Here is a 21,034-nt window from a genome sequence, read left to right as displayed (position 1 = left end):
ATGTACACATACAATAATGTATTTCCTATTCACATGCTGTGTATTATTCACACACACACACACACACACACACACACACACACACACACACACACACACACACACACACACACACACACACACACACACACACACACACACACACACACACACACACACACACACGCGCACGCACACACTCACAAACACACGCACCTTCCCTCCCCTCCCCTGGCTGATGAGGAATACCTAATTAAAACCGTATGATAGTTCAAAGCCATTTTTGGAGTCACTTTGCATGGCGGTTGCGGCGCAGAGGAAAAAAAAAAGATGATTTTCTTTGAGAAACGCATCAAATGTGTGACGACGGAGCTCAGAGAGGCTGAGGCTGAATTTGGTCCTATACGTGCTCCTCTGTGATGCCGTGGAATCCGCGGGGGGGGATCTCAGAGGATCGCACTTTTTTTCCCCACGTTCAAACTTCTGACAAGCGCCGGGGCCTCTGTTGGTTTAAGCTTTCTGATGGCGTACAATACGGGACTCTTCAAAGCGGAAAAACGGTGACGATTATAACCAAGAGCCATCATCAGGGGGGACGCCAAGCGTCACTTAGTTCACACTAATTGAACTGTCAGTTCATGACGAGAGCGTACACGCGCACGCACGCACGCACGCACGCACGCACGCACGCACGCACGCACGCACACACGCACACACACACACACACACACACACACACACACACACACACACACACACACACACACACACACACACACACACACACACATACCGCTCTTCATATTGGCGTTGGAACAAGTCACTCTCTTCAAAATAGAGTTTTTCACCATTTTTCTTTTTTTCTCATTAAGAGCTCACTGTGAAATCAGAGCTGTGATGACACGTTGTAATGTAATGTGTCACAATTTGGTGACTGGAACTTTCTGCACCATTGTCACAATATACGTGCCTTCAAGTTGAGCGAGAACTTATGCATCAACATGGATGGATGGCGTTGGCAAAATAATGAATACATTTAAACACAGTGTAAAGCAGGAGGGACCATATGTCATGGTCACAGCTGATTTAGCAACGACATCATTTGGAAAAAATAGAATATTTCCTCTGCTTTAAACGTGTCTGTATGTAATGAGCCCGTCCCCGAGATTAATGCCACATTTATGAGCCTGTATAGATGTCGTTTCTACGCGGCATCGTCGGCGCCGTACGGCGAAGTATAAAATCGGGCTTAACCCATTAAGACCTGGAACTGTGTCATTTTTAGATTTGAGCTAAAAAGCTTTATTTTACACTTTGGCTATTCAAAAATAGCAGATATACAAGCTCGTAGCGCGGCACCGAGTGCCGCGCTATGAGCTTGTAGATCTGCTATTTTTGAAAAATCGTGAAAATGTGTTCAAATCTTTGAATATACATATTTTTAAAGCGAATATTTTTAACTCAAATCTTTGCTTCTGGGGGGTCCCTGGAACAAAATATTTTGATGGGGGTCCGCGGCCAAATACACATCATTTTGGGGGTCCTTGACACACGAGTTTGAGCACCACTGATAGAAACATACGTTTTTCAGAATACTGTTGAGATTTAGGAGACATGTAGAATCGGCTTCAGGTCTCAATGGGTTAACCGTGAAGTACGGCTTCTTTCGTACCGTTGCAAAATTATGCAGGCTGGTACAGTATATGTTTCATGGTTTGTTGTTATCCTCCTCTGCTGTGAAGTGGAACAAGTCATCATGGTGCCATAAATTATGGTTCATGAGAGGACTCTGAGAACGATGATGAGCGTCTTCCCAAAGGTAACATTTTGTATAATTTTCATTGTTCACTTTTATAATGAGGAGAGAGGAGACATGGGGGGAGAAAAGGGGACATAACTGTCCCCGACTGAACCCGAATGAAACACCGTTTTTCTTCTCCACCGTTCAAAACCTTAGGCTACCTTAATCTCCACTCATTTCCTCTGCCCTCGTCTCCTATCCTCATCATAAATGTCCCTAACCCACCCTGACTCTCTCTCTCTCTCTCCCCCTCTCTCTCCCTCTCTCTCTCCCCACAGTGGCGACGGTGACAGCCACTCATAAGCCCACCCTCTCTCTCTCTCTCTCTCTCTCTCCACTTCATCCCTCCTTAAACCTCTCACTGCTCCTCCTCCTCATCATCATCCTCTCTCTGCCTACATCTCTCTCTCTCTCTTAACACACACTCTCTCCATCTCACCTCGTCTATGGTTGTTGACCTTTAGCTGGAACACTTAGCGTCCAGAGTGGAGGAGGAGGAGGGGGGGGGGGGGCAATGGTACGTGGTGGGGGGAGTTAAGGAGATCTGACACAGGTGCGCGCGAAGTGCACGCAGAACACACACACACACACACACACGCACACACACACGCAGTGTGTGTGTGTGTGTGTGTGTGTGTGTGTGCCTGGCGCGCATGCATTCAGCGCACGCTCTCCCTATACTTCACTCGATGGCTGTCTGCCTCATTCCAGATTCAGGAAGACAAATGGTAATCAGTGTATTGTGTTGCATTCACACATACAGGGCTTTCTGTCTGGGTAGGTTCCTCTTCATGCTCACACAACAACAACAACAACAAACACAATCAAAGATAACACGATACAAATGCAAGAAAATGTGCAAACCTAAAAGACACCTTTACACAAATCCTCAGTGTTAATCCGGAACTTACTTTAATGACTAAAACCACCAACCTGCGCGGTAGTAGAGCATGTTAACCCATTCAATCCCGGAACGCATCTACAAATGTCCTCTAAATCCTAACGAAAAACGTGTGTTGCTATATCAGTGATGGCCAAATGTCAAGGACCCCTCAAAATGATATGTATCTGGCTGCGGACCCCCATCTCAAAATATGTTGATCCAGCAAGGGATCCCCTCCCCCAGGAGCAAAGATTTGAGTTACAAATGTTCGCTTAAAAACATACAGGCCTATATATTCAATGAGCTTGTATATCTGCTATTTTTTAATAGCCAAAGAAATCAAAAAATGACACAGATGCGTTCCCGGATTGAATGGGTTAATGCAATATAACTAGTACTAGTACCAGTGCAGTGGTTGGAGGTGGTCTCCTATACTCTTCCTTTGTGACATTTAGACATTTTTTTGGTAAAATAACGCCCTACTTGATCACACAACAGCGTCACACAAAGGTGTCAAAAAGTAGCAGATCTACAAAGCTGGAAAAGTTGAATGGTGAAAGGTTTTGGACATGTGAGGTCTCCCACCCGACAGAGACGATACATATGAGTGCTGTAAAACGATTCAAACCTTTAATCGTCATAGCTAATCGCGCGATTAAATAAGTCGTCCATTTATCTGTTCTAACCCATTCAGACCGGAGTCCGACTCTTAGAAACGTTTTCTAAATCCTAATCCTTTGAAAAAAATATAAAATATTTTTCCACGATTTTTCAAAAACAGCAGATCTACAAGCTCATCGTAGCGCGGCACTCGGTGCCGCGCTACGATGAGCTTGTAGATCTGCTGTTTTTGAATAGCCAAAGAAATCTTAAAGTGACACAGTTGCGTTCCAGATCTTAATGGGTTAATGTACCTTAGAGGTACATTTTTTAAAGTATTGTATACCCCTATTAAGATGGGAGTGGAAACATATGCTTGCTATTTGCAAAAGTATGTTTATTTATTATTGGAAATCAATTAGAAAGCCAAAAGAAACCATCAAATGGTACTGCATTAGCATAAAAATAGGCTGCAGCAGATGGGTAGGCTATAATGATCTGCTAAATTGACTTAGTAATACGAGTACTGCAGCGTTCACCTTTATGCTTATAAAAGGTTATCTAAAATATATATTTTTATTACATTAACACTTAATGATGGACCTCATACAGGATTCTACAAAAATAAAACAAACGTAAAATGAGCACGGGACATTGTAGCCTCCCTGTTTAAGTCCCTCTTTCTCCTACGTAATGCAGTCACCCCGTCAATGCAGGTCATAGCGCGGCACCGAGTGCCGCGCTATGAGCTTGTAGATCTGCTATTTTTGAAAAATCTTGAATTTTTTTTTTTTTACATTTTTTTTGAAAATGTATTAGAAAACGTTTAGAAAACATTTTTAAGAATCGCCACAGGTCTTAATGGGTTAATTGACGGAATAAAATACGTAAAAAGTTGAAATAATGGAGAATGATACAAGGTTTCTGCCTGACAGCGACAATATTAGGTGTGCAATGCAAGTACATGACAGGTTCAGGAGGAGAGAGAGAGAGAGAGAGAGAGAGAGAGAGAGAGAGAGAGAGAGAGAGAGAGAGAGAGAGAGAGAGAGAGAGAGAGAGAGAGTGTGTGTGTGTGGAGGGGCTTTGATGTGGAAGCTGTAGGTTTTTGTAGCTCTAACAAGCGCAGAGAGAATAAAGAGTCCATCTCTGACTGAGGTTTCTCTGCCTGTCCACAGTCTATCGAGAGAGAGAGAGAGAGAGAGAGAGAGAGAGAGAGAGAGAGAGAGAGAGAGAGAGAGAGAGAGAGAGAGAGAGAGAGAGAGAGAGAGAGAGAGAGAGAGAGAGAGAGAGAGAGAGAGAGAGAGAGAGAGGGAGAGGGAGAGGGAGAGAGGAGCTGTAACAGTGGGAATGAGGTGACGTATGGATGTCACATCTTTATTGTGTGTGTGATAAATGGTTAGTGTGAAGCCTCTACATTCTCTCGTCTCTTGGCTCTGGACGCTCCAGGAAGCCTCCGCGTTTAAACCACACACTGTTTCACACACACACACACACACACACACACACACACACACACACACACACACACACACACACACACACACACACACACACACACACACACACACACACACACACACACACACACACACACACACACACACACACACACACACACACACACACACCGCGATAATCCCTACTCGGATGTTGTTGTTGTTTGTGTGCGTATGTGTGTGTGTGTGTGTGTGTGTGTGTGTGTGTGTGTGTGTGTGTGTGTGTGTGTGTGTGTGTGTGTGTGTGTGTGTGTTTTAAGATTAGATAGAGGTGATTGCCTGCGGGTTCCAATGATACATGATTAGACTTCACACTGATGGGGGGAAGGGGAATATGAGAGAGAGAGAGAGAGACACACACACACACAGGCGTCTGTGCACGCGTGCGCATGTGTGCGTGATTGTTAGAGTTTTGCGGCACACACACACACACACACACAGAGAGCGGTCGTGTTTGCGTTGTTGTCCTCCACACAAAGCGGGTGATTGACTGCCAATACAGTGTCTTATCGATAACCATTAGCGCCAAGGTAGCGCAGCACTCGCTTAAAAATGATTTATCGATACGCTTCGCACGCCAGGAAACAAGGAAACACAGAAACACAGCCCAGCCTTATAGCAGAGCTGCTTTTTTGACATCGCACGCTGCATAATCCACACCGTCAAAAACACGGTACACACACACACACACACACACACACACACACACACTGCTGCACAATCACACACACACACACACACAAACACACACACACACACACACACACACACACACACACACACACACACACACACACACGTTGGTATTATTATACTTTTGAGGATATCAACATTTTAGGACGGCTATTGACAATTTAGTGGCAATTTTATATAGCGCGGCACTCGGTGCGCTATGAGCTTGTACATCTGCTATTTTTGAATAGCCAAAGAAATCTAAAGTGACACAGATGCGTTCCAGGTCTTAATGGGGGGTCAACCCCAAAGCCTGATATACTTTGTTGTGCAATCGCATAACGAAAACATCCAATCTACAAGCTCAAGCCTGTGAGCTTGTAGATCGGCACATTTTGCTTCACGACGGCGGCACGCAACCAAGTATGACTCAGGCATAACTCCTAAACCATAACTCTTTATCATAGAACAACAACGACCATTTCCCTTGTGAGGATCAGGAAATGTGTGCTCAAACTATTTCTCAATTTATACTTGTGGGAACATTTGGCGCTCACAAGCATAGTAATGCCAATACACGCACGCACGCACGCACGCACACACACACACACACACACACACACACACACACACACACACACACACACACACACACACACACACACACACACACACACACACACACACACACACACACACACACACACACGCACGCGCAAACACAGCGAACAGGGCTTTTCCATGTACAGCAAAAAGCAATTGCTCCTATCTGCTTTCTGCGTAGCTTTGTTAGTCTCCAGCTAAGCCTGGTTTCAAAGAGAGTGACAGAGAGTGTGGGAGAGGTGCTGGAGGAGGAGGAGGAGGATGAGGAAGAGGAGGAGGAGGAGATGGAGGAGGGAGCCAATAAAACAACGTCGGAGAGGATGAAGTGTCTTTCTTTCACTTCTCCAACAAGCCCCCTGACAACCACTAATACCACTGTCATTACTGTCCAAGTGTGTGTGTGTGTGTGTGTGTGTGTGTGTGTGTGTGTGTGTGTGTGTGTGTGTGTGTGTGTGTGTGTGTGTGTGGAGCAAGCCCCCAGAGCCGCGGTAGAACAGTGAAGCGGCGCCTGACGCCTGGTGGTCAATCTGAGAATGCAACACTTCCGCATTTAAAATGCTACTGCGCGCGCATCTACCGTTTGTGCACCTGCTCATAACTCTGTGGCCATGCCTATACGACCCAATATTGGTACTTCCGGCAGACAGATTCTATTAGACCCAATGGACCCAATTTTAAACTTCCGGCAGACTTCCGGGTGCTTCAAACTGAGCCACTGAGCAACTTTCATAGAAATGAATACCTGGGGGCGGGGCAGTCCGCCCGCCCTCTAGATATATTATGTCTCTATGGTGTGTACACACAGTGGCCCTCATTTATCAACGCGGTGCAGCCCGAATAATGAGCGTACGGCGAGATCACCGCACCTTTCGGCATTTATCAATATATCCTGACGTGGGCTTCATCCTACTTTACGCTGATATCTCACGTCTGGTCGAGACCAGTTGTTGACGTTGGCTGCGCCCGTTTATTCCATTCTAGACTTGCGGAGCAGCATTGTCTGACGGTCTGGCAGGCATCTGGACACATATATCCACTCCAAAATGTATATCTACACTAATAAATAATCCCTGAGAAAATATAACATTTTATAAAGTAATTTAAACAAACTGCTTTAACAGTCATTCGGTTGCATTGGCTATTTTAAAATAGCAGATCTGCAAGCTCACAACGCGACGCGTTGTGAGCTTGTAGATCTGCTATTTTCAAAATATACAGCGCTTCATGCGAGCGCATTTTCGGGACTCCCGACGATCATTTCATGGACTACAAACTTACAGTAGCTTGTCCTATGTTATGGCGTTATGTCATAGAGAGTTATGAAGACTACAACCTGGCTGGGTTAAGGATATAAACCCGACGCTCCAATCTCTTATTAACGTGGCGGCACGGAATCACTGCAGCCTGGCCGAGTCTGACTGCTTTATTTTAGTGTAATTTGAACGTGCACTGCTCGGTATGGGGTAAATAAATGAATATACAAACGTATTCCATTCATGGCGATGTGATTGTTATCATAATATGTCATTCATATAGGCTACAAGCCTAAGTGACAAAGATACCGCTGCGGATTACATGAAAAACACAGGCGGGCGCGTGTGTGTGAGTGTGTGAGAGAGAGAGAGGGGCGTGTGCGTGTGTGGTCCGAGGCGATCGGGGGAAGCTATTTCTTATTGCCTTTTCATGTCTTTGGTCGTATTCTGGTTCGTCTTCATGTCGTAAAATCGGGGCGTTTTGAGAATATTTAAGGGCTTGTTATTTAAATGACGCTCGTTTTCAGACGTGAGATTTATCAAAGCCCCGACCTGATGTACGCTAGGATCAGCTGTTTAGGATCCTTTGATAAATGTGACTTCGACGTTGGTGCACGGCCGAATATATGGAAAATTATATGCCGCTTTATACGCTGCGTTGATAAATGAGGGCCAGTATGTCTGAGTATGTGTGCATTCACATTCCTCTGTGTATGCATTCATAATCTCATAATCGCGTGACTGACGGTCATCGTCACATATGGAAAAAGTCCTACATAATTGCCATTTATGTCCCGTCCGTTTATGTATTTAAGGGCAACTTTGCCGATGTTTGCACCAAAACTCTATTTTAATGTAGTTGAGGACATAAACATGATGTTTCGTGTTTTTTCCTGTTGTTTTGACAGTCAGTTCTTCCTGGACTATGACGGACTACAGCCCATTCTTTCCTGTAGTTCCAGTCAGACCTTCTCCTCCAGCTGATGCCAATCAATAACCTTGTTAAGACTGTCAAACACCTATTCAGACTGTGCCAAGTGGTCAGGGATGAGAGAGGGGTGTGACTGGAGTTTTAGTTTTGTTAGTTAGGCTTTTGTTTTGAATTTCTTAATTCTTTATGCATTTGTTTGAACCTTTGGTAAATAGTAATTTGTATTGCATCTGCAAATATGAATGTTGTTAGATGGTGTTTTACCTCTAAAGTTATTGTAGGAGTGTCATGGTGCCCTTCACTGTGGAGGTGCTGGTAGACAAACTGACACTGAGCATTCTTAACGAGGTGATTGACATCAGCTGTATGAGAGAAGGTCTGACATGGGCTGTAGTGCGTTGTAGTCCAGTCGCCAAAATCATGTTAAGAATATCAAAACACAGAAAAAACTAAAAACACACTCCATGTTTATTATGTCCTCAACTTCATTAACCCATTAAGACCTGTAACGCATCTCTGTCACTTTAGATTTCTTTGGCTATTCAAAAATAGCAGACCTACAAGCTCATAGCGCGGCACCGAGTGCCGCGCTACGAGCTTGTAGATCTGCTATTTTTGAAAAATCGTGAAAACATTTGTTTTCAGATTTTTTTTCCAGATTTTTTTTTAGGATTTTGAAAATGTTTAGAAGCGGCCTCAGGTCTTAATGGGTTAAAATAGGATTTGGGTGAAAAATCTGCAAAGTTGCCCTTTAAGCAACTCACACCACAGCAGTTGAGCTTACCAGGCGCTAGCCTGGATTTGTACAGGTTAGTGCCTAGAGGCTGAGCTAATACCCCCTGTATAGCAGGCCTATGGTGTTCAGGAGGTGTTGGCTGATTCTGTCGAAGGAGTTCAGAGAGGCAGAATAACCTTGAGAATGACTGAATGGAACATCGTACCAGGAGGCACGCCATGTATCCAGGAGGGGGTTAGCCTATAGCCACATGAGGCACACTAGGCCCTGTTTTTCTGCTACTTATTAATTCATTTTATACGTTACCCGTGCAAGTTCTCTGTTATTTAGACAATTGACAGAATTTCTGAGTTGAATCCACTGCATTTGTTTTTGAATTGCTATACAGTAGGCCCTATGTGTAGGTGTAAGCATTTATTCCAGTGCATAATATGGGCTGGTGTGTGTGTGTGTGTGTGTGTGTGTGTGTGTGTGTGTGTGTGTGTGTGCGCAGGCGTACGTGTTGTGTGTGTGGCTTTTCGCGTAAAAAGAGAATAGAAAAGTGACATACACATACAATAGGCACACATGTGCGTGTGGAAGCATAGATGTGTGCGAGCATGTACCGGTACGTGTGTGTGTGTGTGTGTGTGTGTGTGTGTGTGTGTGTGTGTGTGTGTGTGTGTGTGTGTGTGTGTGTGTGTGTGTGTGTGTGTGTGTGTGTGTGTGTGTGTGTGTGTGTGTGTGTGTGTGTGTGTGTGTTTGTTTGTTTATGGCTGTCAGGTGAACTGTTGCTATTCTGTGACCTTCTGGAGACATTTTGCCAAAGGGCTCTCTCCCCATTCAAAGCATGTCTGAGCATTTAAAGCCATTTTACCCCAAGATTCCTCCAGCTTTCAGGGCCGTTTTAGCAAAGGCTGCATCACAGGACCAAAATAGAGAGGGCTGAAAACAAAGAGAAACTAGACCAATCAATACAGACCCCAATGAGGCATGAAGGACCAGCCAAGAGAGCCGCGCACACGCATACACTCTCTCTCACACACAAACGCACAGACACACGTGCACAAACGCACGTGAATACACATGCATGCACGCGCACAGCACACACCCGTAAACACACACGTACTTCCAAACACATCTACTCGTGCGTACATGTGCATATTGTACACCCACACCGACTCTCATACATCCACACGGACGCAAATAAATACCTGCATGGACCCCCCCCCCCACCCCACGCACACACACACACACACACACAAACTGACTGTACTCTAAAATGCACACATTATCGTTGCTGTGGGGTAGAAACCTTGTATCTCCCACATTTCAACTTGATGTTTTTTTCCCCCCATACATTTAAGTACTACTTCGTTGGACAAGAGTGATGCAAGAGTAGAAAAAATAGACGATCTACATGCTCACAACGGCTCGCATCACGACGAGTGACTAAATAATAATTACATTGGATCCGTTGGAACACATTTTTCCATTTTCCGAAAAGTAACAGTTTTGCGGTGTTGGAAAAAGTACTCAAATTATTTTCTTAAGTAAACGCGACGCGTTGTGAGCTTGTAGATCGGCTATTTTCAAATAGCCTACGTATACAATAGGGCTAAAGTGGTTAATGTATGTTTTATAATATAATAATTTACATCTGCAAAGTAACTAGTAACTAAAGTTGTCAAATAACTGTAGTGGAGTAAAGTACAATAGTTGCCTCTGAGATGTAGTGGAGTAGAAGTAAAAGTATTGGAAATTGGAAATACTCAAGGAAAGTACGAATACCTCAAAATTGTACAGTACAGTACTTGAGTAAATGTACTTAGTTACTTTACACCACTGCAGTTTTGGACATAAAAGGTTTTCCACCCGACAGCGACGATTTGCACACACACACACACACACACACACACACACACACACACACACACACACACACACACACACACACACACACACACACACACACACACACACACACACACACACACACAAAGTTTGTGTATGTAGTTCTGCATTTCTACTCAAAGGTGAACCACATTTCATTGTGAACTATAATCACACAGCAGTGTTCTGTCAAATAAACTGAGAGGATGAAAGGAAATGCTAAATGCACTGGAGTTGTTGTACTGCACAAACACACAGTATGCCAGGGAAGGGATTTCCTTCATGGTTAGCACCAAAGCGTACCCTCCAACAGAACACTTACCAGCTGAACACACCGGACGCGCTGTGAAAGTTAATAAAGACACCAGCCCGGAGTAACAAGCAACCAGGTCTATGGAAACAAGCCCAAAAGCAGTGACTATCAAGTCGACTATCAGTTTAACCCCTTTAAACCTACTGTATATACTGTAGACAGATTTCTTGCTTACCAACATTGTGCAGGTTTCATGTAATCAATCAAACAGATCCCCAAACCTGTTGTTTTGGGGGGCGCTGGTTTCAGTTCATTCAACCTCCTCTTGTGTGTTGGCTGGTGAGAAGCTCTTAGCGAGACTTATTACACGGCTTGGTTGAATGCTCGATTCTGATTGGTCAGTCATCGGTCATTATTTCTGGATAATGACCGATGAGCTCAATAACGGACCGCTGTCTAATCAGAGACTCAGAACACCTGCTCATATCAACCTGCGCTGCTTGATTTTATGCTTTATCCAACATGACAGCCATGTAAACAAACAAACAATGTCATTTACAACTAAACGTTGCTCTCAATAATGTTTTTGAAAACATTTGAAGTGAGAAATAGACGATGCAATAACCGAAAAGTCATTCTATTTGATCCACTACACTTCCTTGTTTATCGTGGCGCAACAACGGGGGAATACCAAAACGCTCGCCCCAAAACACAGTCGCCCCGGGGCAAATCCGGCGGTATTACAGGCAAATCGGCAGTAAATAGAATGGGGGGCGAGTGTGTTTTGGGGCGAGTTTTTTTCCATTTCGTCATTTGTTTTTGCGAGGCGAACTTGTCCGCCCAGCCCAATACTTATGGAATACTTTCATTGCCGTAAGCAAGGAAATACTTCGTTTTGTTGTTACTTTTGGGTAAATGTATTTATGTATTTATTAAGTAGCCGTGTAATAAGCGGGATAATGCATGGGGAGGTAGTCATTATTGAAATTTAAAGCCCTTCAGGGCGATTAACCACCTCGGCTCCCCATGCATTATCCCTTGCATATATACTTCACCCTGTAACGGTAGAACGCGTGCCGAGAACAGCTGACATACAAGCTCACATTGCGTCGTGGATGTGACCGTTGTGAGAGCTTGGAGGTCTGATGTTCTCGGCCGTTCTCTGCGCGCGACACCGTCGCACGGCGCAGCATAAATGAGGTTTGAGGGGATACAGCTGCGCGATCAAGTAGGCTCTGGTGCCGTGATCGTAGGGACTGGAGGTGGGGTTTGGGGGACAACTGCTTTGAGAATCGCTATAATTACCAAATGACCTTGACATGAACATGTTTGAGAAACACTGGTTTAAACAACATTAGGAAGCAAGCCCAAATAAGCAACTACTCTTGAGAAACAAGCCCCCCCCCCCAAACAACCCTGCAACTACCAATATATTAACTCAAAGTCACTTATAAAAAGCAGACATTGGCAACACTGCCAGCCACATACATAAGTTCTGTTTTTCTTCTTAAAGGGTAAGACCACTTTGGTAGAGGTTTGGGTTGTGTAGTTACCTTGCCATGATGTAACTCCAAAGGTGGGCAAGAAATCAAAAATAATTGCTCCATTGATTAGAAATTGATAATTCAAAATATGCTCCTCATTGACTTACATTGTACGGTAAAACAGCTCTCAAAGTCAGTTTGAGAAAAGTTTGAGAGCTGTTTTACCGTACAATGTAAGTCAATGAGGAGCATATTTTGAATTGTCAATTTCTAATCAATGGAGCAATTATTTTTTATTTCTTGCCCACCTTTGGAGTTACATCATGGCAAGGTAACTACACAACCCAAACCTCTACCAAAGTGGTCTTGCCCTTTAATACCACAAAACAAAGCTGCGTTTGTTTTTCTCTCTTGGTAAACAGCTCCTGTATCAGTTATTTTAGAGCAGGGGTCTTCACCAGGAGGTCCGGGACCCCTAGGGGGGCCCTCATAGTTACTACAGGGGGTCCGCCAAATCTTTGTGTGGTGGGGTACATGAGCCGAAAATAGCAGATTTACAAGCTCACAACGCCTCGGGCTGCAAGGCGTTGTGAGCTTGTAGATCGGCTATTTTCGGAAAGTCGTGTAGAGTAAATATTGAGGGTTTAAAGGTTAACGATCTGAAAATACACATTAACATGAATCCAGCTATCTTTGAAATCTATGAAAAAGGTTTCATCTGCAACGCAATTTTATACAATATGTAGTGGGTGGGTGGTCCCTGCTTCATCTCTCTCTCAGCTAAGGGGTCCTTGGCCTGAAAAACGTTGAAGACACCTGTTTTAGAGGGTAGGTTTGGATGGCTCAGTTCTCTGTGTTCAGACAACACCTCTGTCCTCCATGTTTCTGGACTACAGCAACCAAAACAGAGATATTGTCTCGCCTCACCTACCGTAACATTTAAATAGCGACCCGTAGGTTTTTAATCCCCTGAGTAATGGATTAAAAACCTACGGGTCACCTCGCTTCTCTATTTTTATCCTTTTATCCCAGCTTACGGTGTGACAGAGTGATTCCCCCAAAGTTCCATTGAATACGACCGTCCCCTAGAAGGGCACGATCGTATAGGGAACCACACTCATTCGCAGAAGCTAAAACGCTGTTTGGGAACATAGACCGTAAAAAAAATGTTCGACAGCGTCACGCCATTGGTTTCTACAGACCGTAAATGAAGCCAATACATTGCAGTGATTTCAAATACGCCATCAGGTTGTTATCCGGTCCAAAATGCGAATGAATGCTATTGGCCAAAAACCCATCTGCTTGTATAGAGCCTAATTGCTTCCGCAACCAGCAGGGGGCGTAACAGCGGCGCAGCAGCGAGACTACAGGCCATTCATATGAACTGCCACACTTCCTATGTAGCCTCAATTTACAAGCCGCATGCTAGCCCCCTTGTATTATATGGGAAAGGACTCATTTTTATTCTCTGCAGCAGTTAAATGGGTTACCAGCAAGCCAATCAATTAGCTCCAGTGTTAACTTAAAGTCCTCCATACTGAGCTGGCTGAATAGCAGCTGGACCTAACCATCAATTAGTTGAAGGGTCCTTTCATAGTACCCATGTTGCTCTTTGCCTTTTCATTTAACTTACAACTGTATGAATGTACTTATTACGGCGTATATTTTTCTGCCTGTCTCTGCTAACCCTCACCCTCTCTCTCACACACACACACACACACAAAGGGAAATAAACTCCCTGTGTGTGCGCGTGCGCTCGTGCGTGTGTGATCGAGGTATGATTTGGAAGGGAAAACGTGATGATTTGATTGCTGCTTCATGGCGAGCTGCTCACTTTGTCACAGGCTTCTCGCTGTTGCCATGGGGACGGCGGTCCCTCATAAGTGACACATACAGTACAGTAGCAGCCGTCTGTCTCCTCATCCTGTGCTCCGGCACATGACAATTAGTTCTATCAACACGCAATGGCAGCTCACAGCCAGTGTTGCCATGTCTGCTGTGTTTTTCTGTAAAAATGGCTTGCAAATTATTGTTGCAGGTTTTTTGGGGGGTGGGGGGGGGGCTTGTTTGCGGGGTAGTTGCTTATTCGGGCTTGCTTCCTGATGTTGTTTAAACCAGTGGTTTTCAAACATTTTCATGTCAAGGACCCCCACATTAATATGCATTTTTCCACAGACGCCCCATCTGAAAATATTATGTGCCAGGGACCCCATACAAGATTTGTGTTAACATGTTTTTAAAAAAATCACATTTTTCTTCTTTTTTTTCAAGATTTCTGTTGAAAATAGCAGACCGACAAGCTAACAACACGTGATTTTTGCTGAAAACAGATCTACCAGCTCACAGCGTGGCAGGTTGTACGCCTGTAGATCTGCTATTCTCAAATAGCCTGTGTATATACTGTAGGTCTAAAGTGGTTAAACTGATCTTGCATATTCGCTTCTTTTCGGCTCGTTCTCATAGACCAGGTTGCTTGTTTCTCTGACACAATTTGGCAACACCACTCATAAGCTTCCACAGTGCGCGGGCAGCCGGCAGGACATTTCCGTGTCAAGTCTCCAAATAATGGAAAAATGAGCCATTGTTGTCGTCGGCCGCAATCTTCATCAAAGTTGCAGATGCAATCTTTATCTGTCCTCTATCTCTCCTTAAGTGCCTCCGCTGATATCATAATGCCCGCCTCTCATATCTGATGGCCGTGCCGCGCCTAATAACAAGCTTTAACGGCAGCAGGGTAGAGGGGAGGGGGCTGGGGGTGGACTGGGGGACATAAACAAATTAACCCATTGAGACCTGAAGCCGATTCTACATGTCTCCTAAATCCCAACAGTTTTCTGAAAAACATATGTTTCTATATCAGTGGTGCTCAATCTTTTTCATGTCATGGACCCCCAAAATTATATGTATTTGGCTGCGGACCCCCATCAAATATTTTGTTCCAGGAACCCCCAGAAGCAAAGATGTGAGTTAAAAATGTTCGCTTTAAAAATATATATATTCAAAGATTTGCACACATTTTCACGAATTTTCTAAAATAGCAGATCTACAAGCTCGTAGCGCGGCACTCGGTGCCGCGCTATGAGCTTGTATATCTGCTATTTATGAATAGCCTAAAGTGTAAAATAATGCTTTTTAGCTCAAATCTAAAAATGACACAGTTCCAGGTCTTAATGGGTTAACAAAGCAATTCACAGGCCCCTGCCGCACCAGGAGGCGTGGGGGAGCGCAAGGAGGAGACGGCGAGGAGGACAGGAGGAGAGACGGGCGAGGAGGAACCGTCTTCAGTCTCGTCTCGGCAGGGGGTGCTACAGCGTCACTGTGGCATGGGGCGTTATTATCTCTCCTATCGCTCGCCGTCCGAGCGGCCGCGCTAATTGGAAAGCTTCATTTGAGACACAATGTCATTGTCTCATTATCGGCTGTGTTAGTTTTCCTGCAAATGAGTAAACCCCACCCAGTATCATCCAGCTGCAGGCTAGGCAGAATATCCCTCTGAATGGGGCAAACACAGAATCCTGTGAATGGGCGATCCGCCCGGCTGGGTGAAGTGATTGTATACGCCTGCATCAAGCCGTTAGCTTAACCCACTTGAGACCTGAAGCCGATTCTACACGTCTCCTAAATCCCAACAGTTTTCTGAAAAACGTATGTTTCTATATCAGTGGTGCTCAATCTTTTTCATGTCAAGGACCCCCAAAATTATATGTATTTGGCCGCGGACTCCCATCAAAATATTTTGTTCCAGGGACCCCCAGAAGCAAAGATATGAGTTAAAAATGTTCGCTTTAAAAATATATATATTCAAAGTTTTTCACACATTTTCACGATTTTTAAAAAATAGCAGATCTACAAGCTCGAGTGCCGCGCTATGAGCGTGTATATCTGCTATTTTTGAATAGCCCAAAGTGTAAAATAATGCTTTTTAGCTCAAATCTAAAAATGAGACAGTTCCAGGTCTTAATGGGTTAACCCACTTGAGCTACTTACTTCACCGTATATATACGACGGTGTGGCGCAAAAAAATTGTGTGACACAAAAACGGGGCGAAAAAAATCTACAAGCTGACAACGTGTTGCATTGCATCATGTTGTTGCCGCTTTTTTAATGCCAAATATTCCCCAGCGCGTTTTGGGATTGTTTATTCATCACGCTTCTGGTGTGTAATTATCTTAAGTAGTTATCTTTATAATTTAAGCATGTACATGTTCACGTGTTTGTTGTTGAAAACGACATCAAGCCATAGGCTATTTTTAGCACCATAGTAGCCATCTGTCTGTGTCCAACCGACTGATCTCCTGACTTCATTTAACTGCCAATCTGTAGTAATCTGTAGTAGCCTGTTAGGTGGGGAGCTTATACCTTTAGATCAGTGGTTCTCAACCAGTGGTCCGGGGACCACCAGTGGTCCTTGAGGGGGTTCCAGGCAGTGTTGCCAGATTCTGTGAGAGAAACAAGCAACCCGGTCTAGGAAAACCAGCTCAAAAGAAGCGACTATGGGCCACATGAGCACTTTAACATATACATCAGCTATTTGAAAATAGCAGATCGTGCGGGGAAATTATAATAAGCAGATCTGGCAACCCTGCTTCCAGGTGGTCCCCAGCTAAATGATGGAGAGTTGGGTCCATTTGGTTTAATTTGACGCTCTCAAGAGTTAAATTATTGTTAGACATCTGCATTACTTAATTAAAGACAAAAATGGGGCAATTGCCAACTCTAGATAAAAAAAAGAAAGAAGTGGTAGTGAAGCTCAAAACTCAAGTCATCCTCTTTCTTTATTAGCTACGGCGGTAGATATTTTTGCCGGGTGTGCAGTAGGACCCGAGGAGTTTGCAATCGCGGGGTAGGACATGAAAGTTATGGATTGGAGCTTTACGTAATCTCTAGCCACACTCTCATCCCAGAACTCATTGCCATGTGAATAGGTGGAACACTGAGGTGAAGGTGAGAGAAATCCGCCCTTTGTGTGTTGGAGAGAGGCAGGAATTTCAGCGTCTGGCTGATGTGACAATGGAGGAGAGAGACTGGTGTCGCAGTTCCATTATGATTCTCCCAGCATGACTCTACAGATACAGTATACTCTATAGCAAAAAATAAATGAAGAAAAAAAACCCTGTATACTGAATTTCACTCACCCAAACACGATCTGTCGCTTGTCTACTTTCTCCTATTTCCTATGCACAAATAAACGTTTAGACAGGGCTCGGTTTGTACAGAAGAGGGGCGGGGTTGTGCATTTTCTTCGCCACTTAAGCCCTATATAGCCTAAGTAAAATAAAAAATGGACCTACAAACTCACAACGCATCGCGATGAGATGCGTTGTGAGCTTGCGGACCAAAATAGAGACGCCAGAGGGCTACATACTGTACATTCAGATATTTCCCAAAAGCATGTATGTTCAGTGTGACCATGAAGCAGGGATAAAACGTATAACCGTTAATTACATCACCAGTCGGTCCTTCTTATCTATTTTAGCTCATCGGAATGCTCATCGGAAAGCTCGACACACGTGCCACCAAAGCGACCGCCAAAAGACTCTTATATCACAGTAGAGAAAAATGCACTGTACATAATACAAAGCAGCTGGCTTGCGGTAACGTGTAGACGTGTTGAGCAAGCTACAGTAGTGTGCAGGTACATGTTTATGTCAGGGGTGTAAAGTAACTAAGTACATTTACTCAAGTACTGTGCTATTTTTACTTTACTGGAGCGTTTCCAATTTTCAGTACTTTTACTTCTACTCAGAGGCAAATATTGTACTTTTACTCCGATACAATTATTTGAGATCATGCTGTTGCACTCTATAAATATTTGTGGGGTGGCCATCTGTTTGCTGCTATATACAGTATATAAAATGCCTTGTTGTAATTGGTCAAAGTGTATTTAAATCTACGTTGCAACAAACCGATTAATGCAATAAACTGCCAGATCGTTCAAAAAATGTTTTTACTAATTCAATTTTTTAAATAATTACATCACAGATAATGTAATATTTTACAACATAACAATATACAGTATTAATACAATACATTTGTATTAGATTACTGGGCAGACACAAAGGCCAATCTAGAAAGAGATATTCATTCCATTTTGACCAATAAACTAGCAGGAAGGGTGTACACCAATAGTGCAGAGGTGCTGACCCACGGTGCAGAAGTATGAAAAAGAAAGAAGGTCGCACGGCTTACAGCCACGATGAAAAAGATTTATTAAGACACCAATGTTTCTACCTGACAAAAGGTCTTCTTTTCAGGGATTGACTTTTGCATCGTGGCTGCGAGCCGTGCGACCTCTCCTTTCATTTTGACCAATAATGACATTTCCTGGTGCCCCTCGTTCACGAACAGAAGAAAGTCCTACAACGTAGTTACATTTCAAACACAGACACACTGTAAATTCGAGCCATTCGTCTTTGCTTAAAAGCGCACTCGATTTTTTTTCCCGGTGTCAGCGGCTGTTAATTAATTGATGAGGATCATGGAATCATTAAAGTTGACGAGGGAACCTAATCAGCACCCCTGGGTCCCAACCTCCCCTCCCCAGACAAAGACATTAGGCCCGTCACCCCCCTTTTAATGCTGTATTTGAACATATTTTTTGATACAGTACGCAGGGGCAAAACGCTAAATGTATGCATACAGTACATCCCGTACATCTCGGGGTGTGTTGCCATGGGGACATCAATGCAGGGATCAATCATCGTGCGAGGCAGGAGCGGAGCGCGACACCAATTAAAAGGTGAAGTCGTCTCCCAGTCATTGCTCATGCTTCCTCACTAACGCACTAATTACCAGGGCCGGAACATTAATGGAATAGCATGGTTCAGCCTGGGGATTAATCTACATGCCCAACCCCCCCCCTCCCCATGTGTATGTGTGTGTGCTTATTCATATGCATGTGTAACTCTGCAGACATATGCGTGTGTGTGTGTGTGTGTGTATATGCATGCGCGTGCATTATGTGTGGGGTGTGCTTTAAGTACACGTTTGTATGTGTGTGAGAGCGTGTGTGCGTGCATGTGTATGTGTGATTATATTGTGAACCCCTGCCTGCTCCAACACGACCTTGAGCATCACTGCAGGTGGGGAATGAAGAGGGGGAGGGGTGGGTGCCCTGGTTGGGGGGGGGGGGGGGGGGGGGCTGGCAGTGAACAGAGGCTGGTAGAGATCGCAGAGCGATCGATGAGTGATTTTTTTTGGTACTCGACTTTGACAACCTCCGCGATGATCTTCGATACGACGACACGACCCTGCAGAACTTTCCTCCGAAAGTTTTTACGGGGCAAAACGATCAATTAAGACGGAAGATTACCCACAAAACTTCTTCAAAAACGAACTTCTTAACTGAACTTGCCCTTTCTGTTTGCACGCATCGTTACATTCTGAACTTGCTGCATCTCTCATTATTCCTTTGTTCCTGTTGGTGAAGTTATTGTTTTGTTTTGTTTGCCCGGGTCCTATCGATTTGCGACCGGCTTTAACTAAGACTCTGTAGACAAGACCATGTCCAGACTCCGGAGGCTTGTTTCTAAACAGACATACATACACCTGAATTATTTATCGTTTTAAATCGAAGACCGGACTCACCGATGACATATGTGAGGAGCAGGGCCAGGGTCAACGTGAGGAGGGAGGCGGACAGCGCCGTGCACTTCCAGTTGCAGCAGCGGTGGGGCTTATTGAAGGTGAACAGCGGGCGGGTCACGCTGCCACGGGGGAGCGGCCGCGGGGGAGGGGAGTACACCGTCCCGGAGGTCAGCGGGTAGCCCTGCCCCGCCCCCGACAGCAGGGCCGACGAACCGGAGCCCTGCTTGAACAGGAAGTGCCTGCGGAAAGGAAAACACAGACAAGAGAGAATTTAAGAGAGTGCAGTAACGGCAATGAGAAAGTTCACCTCGCTTTGCTCACGTTCCTTTGGTCACTTGAATAGTTAGCTAGTTAGTTAGTTATTTAGTGTACGTTTTGATTGATTGAATACTTTATTAACAAGATTATTGACAGTACAGTACAGTCAACCACGGGGGGTCGTCACCACGGGGGGGGGGACGTGGCATAGTAGCGCAGACATGTTTGTTTTGGGCTATGTTAAGTCAACCTGGTTTATACCCCTCAAAGATGTCCGCTGCTACCAAAAGACACTTGATGACACCCCCTTCAGGATTTTTGGCACGCTCTATAGTGGTGGTTCTTAAACATTTTCATGTCAAGGACCCCAAAATGATACATATTTGGCCAAAGTATAACATAATGGTTAAAGTGGTTACAATGATTGTGACCCTAATTCAGTAACTAATTGTAACTCATTTAGCTGGGGACCCCCTGGTACCCCCCCAAGGGCCCCTGGGGGTCCCCGGACCCCACTTTGATAACCAATGACATACAGTATGTCTCCGTGAAACCTCCACCGTCTGACCTAAGAGACAGACAGCTCGTCAGCAAAACCGACTGACTAATGTACCTATAGAAAAGCT

The 21,034-nt window shown here is 44.5% G+C and overlaps 1 protein-coding gene across 1 annotated transcript in view; it reads right to left on the bottom strand.

The window, feature by feature from the left end:
* tenm1 (teneurin transmembrane protein 1) overlaps positions 1 to 21,034 on the bottom strand; it is a gene marked incomplete at its 5' end in the record, with an annotated part of 403,177 nt that overhangs the window by 236,782 nt on the left and 145,361 nt on the right. The window contains 1 exon segment of the mRNA XM_084041664.1: positions 20,151 to 20,389. Within this exon segment, the coding sequence (XP_083897790.1) occupies positions 20,151 to 20,389 (239 nt within the window).

The sequence above is a fragment of the Gymnoscopelus microlampas genome (assembly GCF_963454915.1).
Source record: "Gymnoscopelus microlampas genome assembly, chromosome: 18".
Classification (NCBI taxonomy): domain Eukaryota; kingdom Metazoa; phylum Chordata; class Actinopteri; order Myctophiformes; family Myctophidae; genus Gymnoscopelus; species Gymnoscopelus microlampas.
This window is presented reverse-complemented; position numbering and strand designations above follow the sequence as displayed.